This window comes from Carcharodon carcharias, chromosome 7 (assembly GCF_017639515.1).
Source record: "Carcharodon carcharias isolate sCarCar2 chromosome 7, sCarCar2.pri, whole genome shotgun sequence".
NCBI classification, from domain to species: Eukaryota; Metazoa; Chordata; class Chondrichthyes; order Lamniformes; family Lamnidae; genus Carcharodon; species Carcharodon carcharias.
In genome coordinates, this window is record NC_054473.1 from 36049571 (window position 1) to 36065375 (window position 15805).

The 15805-nt window shown below is 38.3% G+C and overlaps 1 protein-coding gene across 2 annotated transcripts in view; it reads right to left on the reverse strand.

Annotated features, from left to right (window-relative positions):
• Window positions 1–7104: 7104 nt before the first annotated feature.
• dcp1a (decapping mRNA 1A) overlaps window positions 7105–15805 on the reverse strand; it is a 72653-nt gene continuing 63952 nt past the window's right edge. For both annotated transcript variants that reach the window (XR_005943569.1, XM_041192018.1), the window contains exon 9: window positions 7105–9697. Coding sequence is in view for 1 of the 2 variants with exons in the window: in XM_041192018.1 (XP_041047952.1) it covers window positions 9617–9697 (81 nt within the window). In the remaining variant the exon portion in view is untranslated. The remainder of the gene's footprint in view (window positions 9698–15805) is intronic.

Consider the following 15805-nt stretch of genomic DNA (forward strand, 5'->3'; position numbering starts at 1 on the left):
AGTTTATAAGCCAGTTGTTAGAACATCATATAACTCATCATTGCTTCAAGGCTAATTGAAATTTTCCAGAGGAAATAAGGACATGAGATTAACACCTTGCTGAAAGACGATAAGAAGTACTAAGCCATTGTGGTAGGACTTGCAATGAACATGCCAACTTGTCATAGCTGCATTTTAACGTCAGCGTCACCAGTCACCAATGCAATGGATTGGTGACCCATTGTAAGCTGTCAGCCTGGCTGTTGTAGTTTGCATGTCTTAAGATTCTTAATGGCAGGATATTGGCACTATCCTGGCTTTGAGCGTGTGTTTGCCATTCTTGTTCAGGCATATAATGCTGATTGCAACAAAAGTTTCTCGCTATGTAATTGCATCCACACATTGTGCCACATTTACAGTGTGCAGAGTCTACTCGCTTTCAAGTTGAAGAACTTCTTGGGCATCTTCCAGCTGGTTTGTCCCATTGTCAACCTTATGTCTCTGTGCTTGTCAACTTCATGTAGGTGACTCAAGACCTCATTTATGTGCCTGTGCTTACATTGAATTCTGGTACACTCCTATTGGTGCAGTCAGTAAGCTACACACTTTCATTGGACATGGCGTGTTGTAGCCTCTGAGAACACTGTCATAGCCAGATTTCCTGCACTGAATTGTCCATTGCCCTTTCAAGCTGCACACCCTGCAGTGGTCTTGAAATGCTGGATGATTCTGCAGCTGATGTAGGGGACCACACCATCCACAGGATTTATTCTGTTTTGGTGCTTTGGCCACTTCACCAATAGTCATGGCCACACCTAACGCTTGCAAGTGTTGCCTTCCTGCCACAGTAGCTTAGTACTTCTTATCATCTTTGAACAAGGTGTTAATCTCATGTCTTTTTTCTGGAAAGTTTCTGTTAGCATTGAAGCAATGGTGAGTTCCACGATGTTCTAACAACTTGGCTTATAAACTGATTAATTGACTATTTAAGAATGCCATGAACTTAAACAGATCCTAAAGTTTAACTTTATGCAGACCTACATACGAACATATGAATTAGGAGCAGGAGTAGGCCACCCTTCGAGCCTGCTCTGCCATTCAATAGGATCATGTTGTAACCTCAAGTCTACATTCCCACCTACTCCAGATAACCTTTCACCCCCTTGCTTTATCAAGAATCCATCATTAAAAACCCATCTGGTTCACTAGTGTCCTTTAGGGAAGGAAATCCGCTGTCCTTACCTGGTCTGGCCTACATGTGGCCATAGACCCACAGCAATGCAGTTGACTCTTAACTGCCCTCTGATCAAGGGCAGTTCGGGATGGGTAATAAATGCTGGCCTCACCAGCAATGCCCACATCCCATGAACAATTAAAAAAAACCCCCAAGATTTGCTGCAGCAAAGTTTTTTTTCCCAAATTAGAGGTAAAACATGGTTATTGGTCCATGCATTTATCAGAAGGATCACAAGAACTAACTATATTTAGAACACCATTTGGAAGGTATTGTATCCAGAGATTACCATTTGGCTTATCTGTAAGTCGAGATTTATTTCAGATACATATGGATAGGATCACTGAAAATGTTCCAGGTTGCATATGTATAGCAGACAAAATTGCAGCAATGGGTACCACTAAGGACGAGCATGATCAAAATCCTCATGTGTTGAAGGAAATAGCTGGAAGAGATGATTTTGTTTTTAAACAGCAAAAGTGCAAAATAAATGTAAGCTACATTACTTTTTTTGGTGCAATCTATTGTAACACTGGGATACAACCTGATTCAGGCAAAGTAGAAGACGACAATCTAAGCCTACACCCCAAGACCGAGAAAATTTGCAACGTTGTCTAGGATTATTCAATTTCTTAGCATTCTATGTACCCAACTTTGCCAAGAGCATAGTCATTGAGAGAACTGCCAGGAAAAGGTGTGTGTGGTTAATAAACTACCAACACGTATTTGAATCACTTAAGCAGTTATTATTAGAGAAGACGTCTTCAACACTATGACCCAAGGCAGAAGAGAGTCTTGGAATTTGATGTGTCACAGAAAAAGTTAGGAGCTTGCCTTATGCAGGAAGGAAAACAGACAGCATTCGGTTCAAAGAGATTTTAAAATGTATTCTTTCATTGGATGTGGGCATCGCTTGCTATTTCCTTTCCCTAATTGCGTTCAAGGTGGTGGTGGTGAGCTACCTTCTTGAACCACTGCAGGCCATGTGGTGTAGGAATACCTGCAAAGCTTTAGAAAGGGAGTTCTGGGATTTTGACCCAGCGACAGTGAAGGAACGGCGTTATAGTTCCAAGTTAGGATGGTGTGTGGCTTGGAAGGGAACATGCAGGTGGTGGTGTTCCCATGCATCTGCAGCCCTTCTCTTTCTATGTGGTAGAAGCCATGGGTTTGGAAGGTGCTGTTGAAGAAGCTTTGGTGAGTTGCTGCAGTGCATCTTGTTGATGGTACACACTGCTGCTACTCTGAGTCAGTGATGGAGAGAATGAATGTTTAAGGTGGTGGATGGGGTGCCAATCAAGCAGGCTGTTTTGTCCTGGATGGTGTCAAGCTTCTTGAGTGTTGTTGGAACTGCACTCATCCAGACAAGTGGGGACTATTCCATCACTCCTGTAGATGGTGGACAGGCTTTGGGGAGTGTCTCACTGACACAAGCCAATTATTTGAATGTAGAGTGTGAGACACTTGCTCTAATGTTTGGCATTATGAGCTTCCACATACGTTTTTGCTAAGTGGCTAATCACAGGCAATTAGAAATGAAATGGTGTAAACCTCTGACAAGCTTACCATCTAGATTACAAAGGTTACTAGTCAAAATCCAAGGGTACGACTGTAAAGTGCATTATAAACCAGGGAACAGGATCGTTACATCAGACACATTGAGGTGATTGCCAAATCCAAAGAAAACAGCAGATATTTCATTAGACATAAAAGTTGTCATTATGGACACAGAGGCTGAAAATGTACTTAACATTGGCTGTTTCTTTTCTAAGCTCATCAAGTCAAAGATCTTTTGCAGGATGCATTGTGGTGCGTTATTGTCAATGGTTGCCCAGATACACTACAGGAGTTTCAAGATAGCCCAAGATCCTTTTGGCTGTCTAGGAGTGAGTTTGGTATCTCAAGGGGAGTATTATTTTAAGGAAGACAGGTGCTGTTTCCTCAATCTCTTCGTCAGGATATATTATCACAATTGTACCAGGGCCACAGAAGCATCGAGCGAACAAGACATCTAGTGAGGGAAACAGTGTACTAGCCTGGAATTAACTGCAATATCGAGAGCCAAAGATATGTGAGCTCTGCCAAGTGCATCAGCCAAATTGTAACAGCCTTTCCACATTATCCTAGGTCCAACTGCCTTACTGAGAGAATAGTTTACATGGTTAAATTGACTTATTGTGAAGTACAGGGAAACAGAGCAACATTTCCAGGTTGCTATGTTGTATTTACAGGCAACACCATCAGACACAGGACGACCATCACTAGCTGAAATCATGGTCGGGAGGCAGATCAGAATGATACTTCCAAGTCATCATCTGACAGGCTTGCATCGGTGCAGGAAAGATGACTGGAGAAGCGGGGGAGGATGAAGTCCACACACAATAAGTATGCAGATGCAGAATTGCCTAGCTCACATATGAGGGGCAAAAGGTTCAAATTAATAGCCAAACAGAAGGAACCTGCTTCCCTGCAAGGTGTCTAAGGTTTACAGCAAACCAAGATCATATAAAGTCACAACACCTAACAAAGTGATGTTGAGAAGGAACAGATGTCAATTAAGGGCATTGTCTAACTGCATTTAGCCAATACTCCCAAAGTGTTGAGAACACTATCACAAATGAGGTTTGAGTGTGAAACAGTGAAGGACCACTGTGAAGATAACAAGCACAGCACTAATATGCAGAATACCTTTACATCTATATTGACAAGTCAAGAACATCATAGAGGTGATTCTAGATCTGAATTTTACTATTACTAGGTTGGGCATATTAGTAAACTACCTATGTGTTTTAGAGAATCTTAAAATGTTGGATGGAGGTTTAACTTTTATGTAAAGAGTGTTTGCAGCAATTCTGTTATGTATATTTATTCATATTGTGTAATGTTCTACTTAAGGAAAAAGTGAGATATGTTATGATACTGCTGTAATGGAATATGTATATATGTGCGCAGCATCACGGCAGAAGAGATGTCATGCAGTACGTGACACAGCAGTAGGAATTGTATTGATTTCTTAGTAAGATGTGCATGTAGAGCTCTCCTGTAATTTGTAGTGTCTTCAATAAAAAGTACCCAAAGTATTTGTTACTCCATTGATCAACGTGTGATTGGTAAGTTTGTGTGAAGAACCCAATAACAACAATATCAAGTTATTTACTCAAATTTATTGTATGGCTCCTAAGAGGGGCAAAAATAACATACTCGTAAAAAAAAGATTCTGGCCTATGTTGTGCCTTTTAAAAGCTATATATCTTGTTAAATGCTTAGGAATCGAGTTACTAGAATGTTAGGGAACCCAATTTTCAAAAAGAGGAAAAGTAAAATACAGTGGATGGTGGAAATCTGAAATAAAAACAGAACAAAAATATTCTGATGAAAGGTCATCAACCTGAAATGTAACTCTGTTTCTCTCTCCACCAATGCACTCTGATCTGAGCACTTCCAGCATTTTCCGTTTTTATTTAAAAACAATTAGATATATCCAAATACATAAATATTTCTCATCAGAGAAAAATTCATCTTTAAGCCTTCTATCTACATGCCACACACTTTTCCTCAGATGAGAGGATGAGCAGTTGTTAAGATGACCTGCCACGATTATGATATTACAAGTACAAGGAAATACATGGACATATTCCTTGAAAAGACTTGATCTTCGGTATTTCCTACTTGTCTAAGATCTTCCCACTGGCACTGGCTAAGATTGGAAATTGAAGGCATGAACCCATAACACATCATTTCATGGCACAGTTCAGTGGAACACCACCACGGTACAGCAGTTTGCATTTTCAAAGATTTGGTTTGTTGAAAGAATCTAGAAATAAATGAGCTGCACACCCTTATCAGGAATTCCATGAAAGCAACCAATTCAACTGTTTTGTTGAGTTAAATTCATTTTCAAAATTGAGTTTTGTATTCTGAAAATTAATATCTTGCAGTGGCCAGTGTCACAGGCATCTTCTGCTATAAACTTTTGAGAAAGGGGAAATATGTATTTACATGAATCAAGCATAAATTGAAAAGGGTCTAGCCTAAAAAAAACTATTTTGCTAACTCAAAGTGTAGTTTTTCAAATGTGTAGTTTGTGTTATTAAATAATTGGGTATTATTTATCAATTTCCCATCCATCTCTGCTAAATGCATCAACTTCTGCAATTCTGGAATTGCCAATCGCTCTTCGATACGCTGCTGAAATAGTCAGGTTATTAAGTCAGGGGCATCCCATCCAAGCCCATTGCTATCCTCACATCTGCATGTTCTAGCAAGAATCACTGGTAGTTATTACGATTGGGAATCCAATCTGATTTTCCTTTCCCTAATCAGAGGAGCTGAGGACAATTGTGGTGTCTGTACAAATATTTTGAGCTAATATCAACTACTAGTAAAGGCCAGGATTCAAACCTATATATACAGAAGCTTTCAGGTTATCTAACTTTATCAACTTAACCAGTAGGGGAGTTAAATTTAGAGCGTTTAATCACTACAAAGTTCCCACAAAATCATTATTTTTCCTTTCAAACAAAGCAAGTGTCTGATGAGAAACAATTAAATCTAATAAAGTTACTTACTGAATGACATTCCAAGGTTTAGGAACTAGTAATTTATTATGACACTGTCATACAAACTCTGAGAAAACATTTGAGAGGGGAAGAATTTCTTCCATTTTTGCCATTTGGAGAGGACATTGCTCCATGGTATGTGCAATATGACAACAAAAATCACTCTCCTAGCTTGGTTATCCCCCCCACAGCCCAAATTTGTTAAATTCAGATTCCACATGAACTCATTTGAAGCATAAAGAAAACATAATTTCCCGGCAAAGAGCACTCGGGCTTACATCATTTTTATTCTGCAAGGCAAAACATACAATATCAGCTCTGTTTCCAGTTATCCATGTGGAAAATCATGGTTTTCGCTGTTTGTATTACTATTCAATTGGGAAAGTCAGACCTCTAAGCATGCATACTTAAACACAAGGAATTAGATAGTCAGCTCTTTTTAATCATTAAAATGTGACAAACATGACACCAGACACTACTCTGTAAAGTAAAAGCCCACCTCCCTGGTACTGCTTTGCACCAGTTCCTTTTCTACTGCGGTGACTGTGCATTACCCTTGCACCAATGTGTACTTATTTGGCACTTTGAGACGTCAAGTCAGTCAACTACACTAAAACTGCAGCAAAAACGTAGCAAATTTCTCAAGTCATTGTTTTCCTTTTGCTTTTAACCTCATGAAAATAAGAGATTCCAGAATACAAGAAGATTTACTAATACAGATATTGTACTGAGTAAAGCTCATCAATTGCGTGGTGATACTTAATCTGTGTCACAAAACAAAATATAGCGCTCTCCCTAAATTAGCTTATGTGAAGCGGCATTTTTAGGACCAAAATTGTTTATATATAAACGAGTCCATGAGAGAAAATGTTCCAGCTGCAGTTTATTCCTGGCCTTTGCTAGTAGTCGATATTAGCTTGAAATATTTGTACAGACACCACAATTTTTATAGATCTTATCACGAGTCAGGCAGTCTAGTTAAGTCATAACTCATTACTTATAACAAAAGGGAGTTGCTATAATACATCTCGGAATGATATAGAGTGCAGCTGGCAGACATGAATTATGTTGCTGGTCATTATTCATATCTGCTTGGTGGTAACAGAGCACCAGATAGTTAAATTTTAATGTGTGTCAATCCCAAACAGATTAGCCTCATCCTGGAAGTGGCTTCACACCAATTGACTAATGTGCTGACCCGATTCGAGATTTGGAATACCACTGACGCATCTGTATCGACATAAACAAGAAGTCTGACAAGTTAAAATTCACAGGACCATCCACAAGCTAACCTACCATATACTGCTTATTTAAAAAAATCATGAACCAATGCAGTTTTATTGTAGGTGTTTAAAAACATTATTTATTACAAAAATATACTTGCAGAATTACAAAAAGATGAAGTTGTTCAAAATGCTCATTGATTCACAGATAGCTTTTTTAAAGAAAAAAGATACATAATAAGGGTGAAAATCCACTAACACGGCTTACATTCCACATATACAAAGCAAACCACAAATAAATTGTGAAGTGATTAAGTATTAAAGATGCACTGGCATGTTGTGCTATAGAATGCTAAGATGTGTATACATGCTTTCAAATTTCCACAAAGTAGTTCCTGATTTTAGCTCTGTTGGAAGGAGAAGGGTGCAGAGTACAGGCACTTTGTATATGGAGCAGTGTCTTCATTGTGACTGATTACAATACAACAATAGCATGAGCATGGCAACATGTTGCCTCCTCTTTAATGAGGAATTGTGCTGGGAGAGGGGTGGAAGGGGAGGAGACTTATGAAGATTAAGTAAGACCAGGAAAGTTAACCAAAAAATGATAACAAGTAGATTGTTTAAAGAAAATTTGAACTGAAATTGAAAAGAGTTATATTTGCCAGTCTATTGCAAACAACAGGCATATAGTAGGACCATATCAATTAATTAATCAATATACTAATTAAAGTTATCACAACTAATACCTGCCTAAATTTATCTCAAGAAACTATAATCATCATACAGGTATAGGAATATGATCCAATCTTTGAATTTTATTTTACTAAAGAAGGTGACACCAATGTGATAAAAACGTTTTTAGTTTATTGAGCAACTGACATACATGCAGCTAAAATGTTCTTCTAGCCGAAGGTTCTGTTTCACGATTAATTCGAGTTTTACAATACTGGCATTATGACACAACTACGAATAGACAGTCACTAATTGAATATTTAACTACAAAAGAAATTAGCTCCCATCAGCTTTCTCACAATGAAAATGACTTTGATTTGTAACTTTGATTAATTTAAACCACCGTAAATCGTGGCGTATAAGTCAACCCACTTTTCCAGCCCCAAAAATCATGTTTTTGCATATAATCAGCATGTATGCCGATCCCCTTTTCAGCCATGACATGCTATACTCACATTAGCAATCAGCCTCAATTTTCCTCCTGACAAATGCACATTTTACTTACCAGTACCTTATAACAGGCACAAGGAATCACGCAGGCAACATGGGCTGTGTTGCAAAGATGTGCACAAGTTTAAGACATGCCCACTCTTTGCATTGGATGCTGATGACATTTCAAAATGGAGACCACCCACATCCACGTAAGTCAACCCTCCTGCTCGGAGGGATTTTGAGGTTTCAAAGGTTGTCTTATATGCCGACATCTACGATAAGTTTTGTATGCCAGTTAACTGTTTTCAAAATTATTGACTACAAATGACTTAATAAAAAAAACTTAGGACATTTGGAAAATTAAGGTTTCTCTGGCTATTACAAATCATGCAAACTTACACATTTCCATAGCTAGCATGAGAAATTCATTTTTGATTTGTACATTTTGGATTTGTACATATTCAAACACACACAAAGCAACCATAGTTCATCTATGAATTCAATAAGTGATGTTAAGAAAGAGAACTTTGTGCTCAAGGCAAGAAAACATTTTCAGATATCCTACCTTCACAATCATTTTGAGATAAACATGCAAAAATATGCAGGTTTATTTTAACTTAAGAGTATGGTGCAATTTTGAATTTAGCTCATTTTATTATTGCTGTTTTTTAAAGTTATAATTAGATCTGCAATGCAAAATAAACATTTAGGGCCAGCATTGAAGAGCAGACATTTGATAATTTAGAATGGAATTTAGTTGTGTCTCTAGATTGACTTTTAGTGATTGGTTTGCCTTGTAATTTATATCTTATATATTCATTTGTACGATTAGAAGTCTGTCACTTCCATACATACTTGTACAGCATTTCAAATTTAGTTAATTGGAAAATCTGTTTAAAATAATAGTGAATAAAATACTTCCCTCTGCCTCTAAGCAATAAAAATATATTATTGCTTTTAAAACACTGTGGACTGTGTGCTATATTTTTAAACACAGAAAACTCCACAGAATGCTTATTTTTATGCATTAAAAGGTGACAAAACAACTGAGACAAGTTTAACAGGAACAAATTCCAAAGGTACTTCTGTAAAACTAAGTCATTTAACAAATGTTTCTTACAGAAATCAAAAAAACTTAACGGGGAAACTCACATTGCTCATTAACTATATTTTACCTTTTAAGGCATCAAAAGTAGGATGTTACTACCTATATATATACACAATCTGTTTTACCAAATACTTTCACAGAAGTACTTACAATATTTAAACTGGAAATACAGTAATACTTTGTAGATGTAAACAAAGAATGATGATCACAAAATATAAATGTAGAAACCAAAACAATTAATATTGCGAAGTTGTATTCTCACAGTATCATGTTGCTCAATATAGCAATAATTTCCATTATTTGTACTTGCGGAGACCTGTTATGCCTGTACTTCAAAGTGGCTTGTCCTTCACAATTTGATATTACCAACGTTCTTTAGAAGAATCTGTAGATAGGCTTCATGGATTGTGTTCAGAAAATCTGAGTCATTCTGAGGGAGACAAAAAAAAATCTATAAATTTAACAATATTGAACACATCATTACTTTATTCAACTGCATAGTAAGATTGCCTACATCAGTCTCCTACTCTTTTAAACATATAATTCATTTCCACTTGCAATTTAAAGGTAGGTCCATGATGCATATGGAAGAAGTTACAAAGCTACTACTTGTTTCAGCTTTATTAGACTTCCTGAAATCATGCAATATTTCCCAATCTTGTAATACCACTGTTAGGTGTATGATTTTTAGTTGGCCCTCTTGCATTTTGTAACAGGTGGAAATAGTGGAGGTAACTAATTTGGTTCTATCCAATCTTCTCCTAAGTGGCTCTCCTGTAAGAGGGTGGAGAAATTCCTGCAGGATTTTTATGGGTTCTGAAGGCTGTTACGATTTGGTTAGGACCAGTACCTTTTGTTGTAAAGTAGATGAAATTTGAAGCCCCAGTTACTTACTAAACGAATCAAGCCAAAAGATTTCACAGTTTTAAACAAACAGAAGAAATTTTGCTTTGCTGACTTTTCTATAGTAAACAGTCAATACTATCGCATACTCTAACATCCAGAATTAACGTGAGGTAGACATGAATTAACGTGCAAATTGTGGTAGAACATACCACATTAAACTGCACACTAAATGGTAGACACAACCAAGACAGATGCCATGAATTTCTTAGCAACCCACCCAGACATCAGCGATCACTGAGTTACAAGATCATTTAAAACTCTGAATTCCTTATGAGGGATTTCAGCTCCTCTCTTTTGAGAGCATAGCTTCTAATGTTCCTCAGCAGCCACTCCAACTCACCCTGCCCCAGTGACTGCTTGCCTCTTAGTGATTCAATCTCTTCTCCTGAGGCTGATTCTACTAGATTCCTGAGGCTGCACCCCAGCCTCTAATCGCCAGCATGATCCCAGCTTTTTAGCTGCTTTGAGCAGAACACCACCGCCCATGGGCTTTTGAGCCCCAATTCTCAGCTTCACCAAGCAAATACTGCTCCCAGGTTTCCCTGAGCCCCAATCCTCAATGGCACTGAGCAAATACTGCTCCTGGGCTTCCCTGTGCCCCAATTCTTAGCAGCACGGAGCTACCAATGGCTCCAGGGGCTTCTGAGCCCCAGTCCCCTCAGCAGCATGAGCAAATAGCAGCACTTCTTTTACATGGAGCTGACCCTGCTCTCCGTCTGCTTCCACCTGACCTGTCAAATGGGCTAGCCTTTTGCACCACACCCCGGCCCCTGGTCATTGTTTCACACCACACTACCAGGCAGATGTACTGCCCAATCCCTGCAGTTGCAGACGAATGCCAGAAACCAAGGATGTGTGGCCTGCCTCCCTGCCGTGCTTGCGTTGGAATCCTGGGCATGTCGGAAATTGTAGACCTCGGCCTCTGCCCTGAAAACCCACGAACCCAATGGTAGATTCCCTCATAAGGCTTAGGTTATAGTATGCCAATCTGCAGCACTGGATCTGTTGTGAAAGGTCATGATTTAACCAGTGTAGAAAAACACCAACAGCTTGGTGAACCCAGTAATGCAGAGATGTGCTCCAAGTATAATGCAACCCAATCCACAATACATACAGTAGCATTATTGATAATGTGTCCAGGCTTTAGCCATAAGAAAATTACACAAACATACCAAATTAAAATTAAAAGCTGCAGGGTAAAAAAGTATGCAGAATACAAATTATATTCCAAATTGAGAAAGACCTTAGCAAAGGTAGGTAACCTTACTTTTATCCTTCACGTACCTTTAAAAATAGAAATGTTAAGGTTTACATTAATAACCAACACACCAAACATAACAGTGAAACTCAAACCCAAGTACTTCATGTAATAGCCTTACTGAACCCAGATGACAGTTGATGGAGCTTTCATTTTGATAGTCACTTGTTTCATTGACATAAAGACTCGTCACGACCTGCCCACCAATATCTTGCTGATGTTGGGCAAGCACATCATTTTATTGCTTGTAACACCCATTTATACAGAAACATATAAGTTTATTGCACAAAACAGGACATTATGTCAACTACATGTGTTCCAAGTATTGTGAAAATTCATGGTAAAACAAAAGCCTGATCAGCTGACCTAAATCAGCTCCCCAGGTCTGAAAAAATCTGTTAAAAGGACACACTAACAGGCCGCAAAACAGAGGGTAGATCACCATAGCAACAACATGAGTTCAGGCCAGCTGGAGGTCATTTTGAACACATGGATGCGGAGAGAAAGCAAGTCTGTCACTCATGGATTTTATTGATAGGAACCAATAATTGACAAACCAGTGCCCAGAGTTGTGGTAGCGTATTATGTTCAAAAGAGCTAGGCAGATTTCAGAGTAAAAACTGGCACAACTCCAAACTCACCTCTTGATTCTTGGTGCTGCATCCTCAGAGTATCTTCTTGATTGCTTGCCACCTCACAGCTTCGTGGTTTGATGCAGGCTTCAGATTGCCTGACTTTGAGAAAGCTGCCCTTCATTATAACGGTGCCTATTCAAATACTGGGAATTTTCCTAATAAATTTGAGCCAATCATGAGTATAAAACATTCATTTTGGGGTTAGTCTAAGATAATTGATTTCCAAAAAGTTATGTATTTGGGATTTCAGAGCTGTTTACATTAAGGGAATTCTAATTTGTGCATAAAACAAAGATGCTGATTAAATCCTAATGTTCATTTTCTGGGAGTACTTATAATAGATTTTTTTTAAAGCCATGATTTGCTCAAATTTCTTTAGAAAAAGAAGCCATCAATTTAAAAATAAAATTAAATCAAATCAAATGGAGATAAAACAATAATTCCCCAAATAAAATATCTTGCTCCGACACAGAACAATCACAAGTCACATTTTCTGGTGTAATTCTGGAATTTGTGTTAACAATGATGAATCCAAGAAACTGACATTGTCGGTGTGGCATTGGCTGCTGTAAAAAACTCTTTTCTAGAATTACATCTTTAAATTTCCATTCTTTGACACTTCTCTGACAGGAAAGGATCCATGGCCTGCCATCAGCTGCAAATGGTTGGCGCAACTGCAACACAGGAGCAGAACTTAGCTCTCACTTATCTTATCACATCAGTTTTATGCTAATCCAACACCACGCATGAATTTCCTTGGTTGTGTGTAATGCTTCCAGGAATGCCCACCATTAAATGCAGCTCCTTTACTGTGCTCTATCCCCATTGTTATGACCACAACGGATGTTACAGCTGAGCAAGCCAGATCTCAGAGGGAAAGCTGTCTTACTGATCACAAACCCTTTATTTTGTACTTTTAAAACGAGGAGGAAGACCTACTGTTCCCAAGAACATAGACCTCCAGTAACATCTTTAGGATTTAAAATATTAAAAGATTTATTAAAAAGGAAAAAAAACTTAAGCATATAAGATTAAAGTTACACAGTTAAAACAGTCTTACAGAACAACCCCAAAAAAACACAATTGGTCAAAACACACAAGTAAACTACCTTCTTGAAAACAACTCCCTTATAGATTTTAACCATAAGAATCCAGTAATATTTACTAAACCAAAGAATTGTGTCCCTTTAACAGAGGTATACCACACAACTCCTCAAACACTTCCACTCAAATGTGGAAATCGAAAATGAAGGTTCTGAAAACAAAGACTTTTTTGACTTTCACACTTTCCCAGCATATAGATCTGGTCTTCAGGACATAACCGTGCAGAGCCACCACAATTCAGGTACACATCTTTCCTTAAATGCCTTTTTTTCCCTTTCATCTCAAATTCCTTAGTCCTCACACCTCTTTGAACTCAACTTCTCCAGATATAAAAATCTGTTACGTTTTCCTACTTCCTCTACTTTTGGGTCAATAAAATTTAACATTCCTTCCTCTGTTTACCTATGAAACCTTTGTAAGTTGAAAACGTTCGTTGTCACTTCTTCCCTTTGAAATTCAACAGCTGAAAAGCCAGGTTATAAATCCAGCCTACTTACTTGTAACTCAAACACACCAAAAACCCCTCATTACAAATGCATGAACCTAACTTATTTACCCTTTTTATCTCTCAGTTCTTACAGACAAGCTGCCTCTATTAAACTCCCCCCAGTTTAATGAATCATGGACACACGCACAGCTTCCTTTGCAGAATACAACCACAATCCCAAAAATATATATTTAAAAAATCCATCATCACATCATGCAAAGGACTAGCTTGCAAGAGCTGCATGGATTTATGCAAATAATTCAGTGGTGTAAATTTATGCCCAAAGATTTAGATTCAGCACAGCCCAAAGTCACCTGATGTCAGGGTAACAGATTTATGGAATTGAAAAGTAATTTCCTTAACATTTAAAAGACAATTCTTACTTAACATTGTGTTGTCATTCTCTAAGCTCTAAAAACCTTTCTAATCCCCATGCACCATCCGCTACATACGCTAACTAACCAACTAGAGCGGTTTCAATAAGAATGTTCCTGTTCTGAATTACAGTGAAGAGGAGGAGCAGCAGAGACAAGAAGTTCAAAGTAAAGGATACAAGTAACATCCCAGAAGCAGCTATGAATCAAGAAATGGAAGGGAGGGAGGAACTCAGGAAAATTATAACCACCAGTGAAGTGGTACTGAGTAAATTGTTGGAGCTATGGGCTGAAAAGTACCCGGGTCCTGATGGACTTCATCCTAGGGTCTTAAAAGAAGTGGCTAGTGAGATAGTTGATGCATTGATTTTAATTTTTCAAAACTCCCTAGATTCGAGGAAGGTTCCATTAGATTGGAAGGTAGCAAACGTAACTCCATTATTCAAAGAGGGAAGGAGGCAGAAACAGGAAACTACAGGCCAGTTAGCTTAACATTTGTCATTAGGGAAAAGGTTAGAAGCTATTACTAAAAAAGCTATAGCAGGGCACTTGGATAAGTTCAAGTTAATCAGGCAGAGTCAACATGATTTTGTGAAAGGGAATGTTTAACCAACTTATTGGAGTTCTTTGAGGAAGTCACATGTGCTATGGATAAAGGGGAACCGGTAGATATACTGTACTTAGATTTCCAGAAGGCATTTGATAAAGTAACACATCAAAGGCTATTGCAGAAAATAAAAGCTCATGGTATAGGGGGTAACATATTGGCATCGATAGAAGATTGGCTGGCTAACTGGAAGCAGAGAGTAGGCATAAATGGGTCTTTTTCAGGCTGGCAAGATGTAATGAGCGGTGTGCCACAGGGATCAGTGCTGGGAGCTCAACTGTTTACAATTTATATAAATGACTTGGATGAAGGGATGGATGGGATGGTTGCCAAATTTGCTGATGTCACAAAAATAGGCAGGAAAGTAATTTGTGAAAAGGAATAAGGAGGCTACAAAAAGACAAATAGGTTGAGTGAGTGGGCAAAGATCTGGCAGATGAAGAATAATGTGGGAAAATATAAAATTCTCCATTTTAGCAGGAAGAATAAAAGAGAAGCATATTATCCAAATGGTGAGAGTCTGCAGAGCTCTAAGATGGATCTAGATGTCTTGGTGCATAAATCGCAAAAGGCTAGTATGCAGGTACAGCAAATAGTAGGAAAGCTAATAGAATGTTATAATTTGTGAGGGGAATTGAATACAAAAGTAGGGAGGTTATGCTTCAGTTATACACAACACTAGTGAGACCACTGGAGTACTGTGCACAGTATTGGTACTAGTGAGACCACTGGAGTACTGTGCACAGTATTGGTACTAGTGAGACCACTGGAGTACTGTGCACAGTATTGGTACTAGTGAGACCACTGGAGTACTGTGCACAGTATTGGTTACCTTATTTAAGGAAGAATGCAGGTTGTCTTAAGAGGAAAGATTGAACAGGCTGGCTTGTATCCAGTGGAGTTTAGAAGAGTAAGAGGTGACTTGATTGAAACATAAACGATCTGAGGGGACTTGACAGGGTGGATGTGGAGAGAATGTTTCGTCTTGTGAGAGAAGCTAGAACTAGGGTTCACTGTTTAAAAATAAGGGGTCACCCATTTAAAATGGGGATGAGGCAAAAATTTTTCTCTCAGAGGGTCATGAGTCTTTGGAATTCTCTTCCTGCAAAGGCAGTGGAAGCAGAGTCTTTGAACATATTTAAGGCAGAGGTGGATAGATTCTAGGTA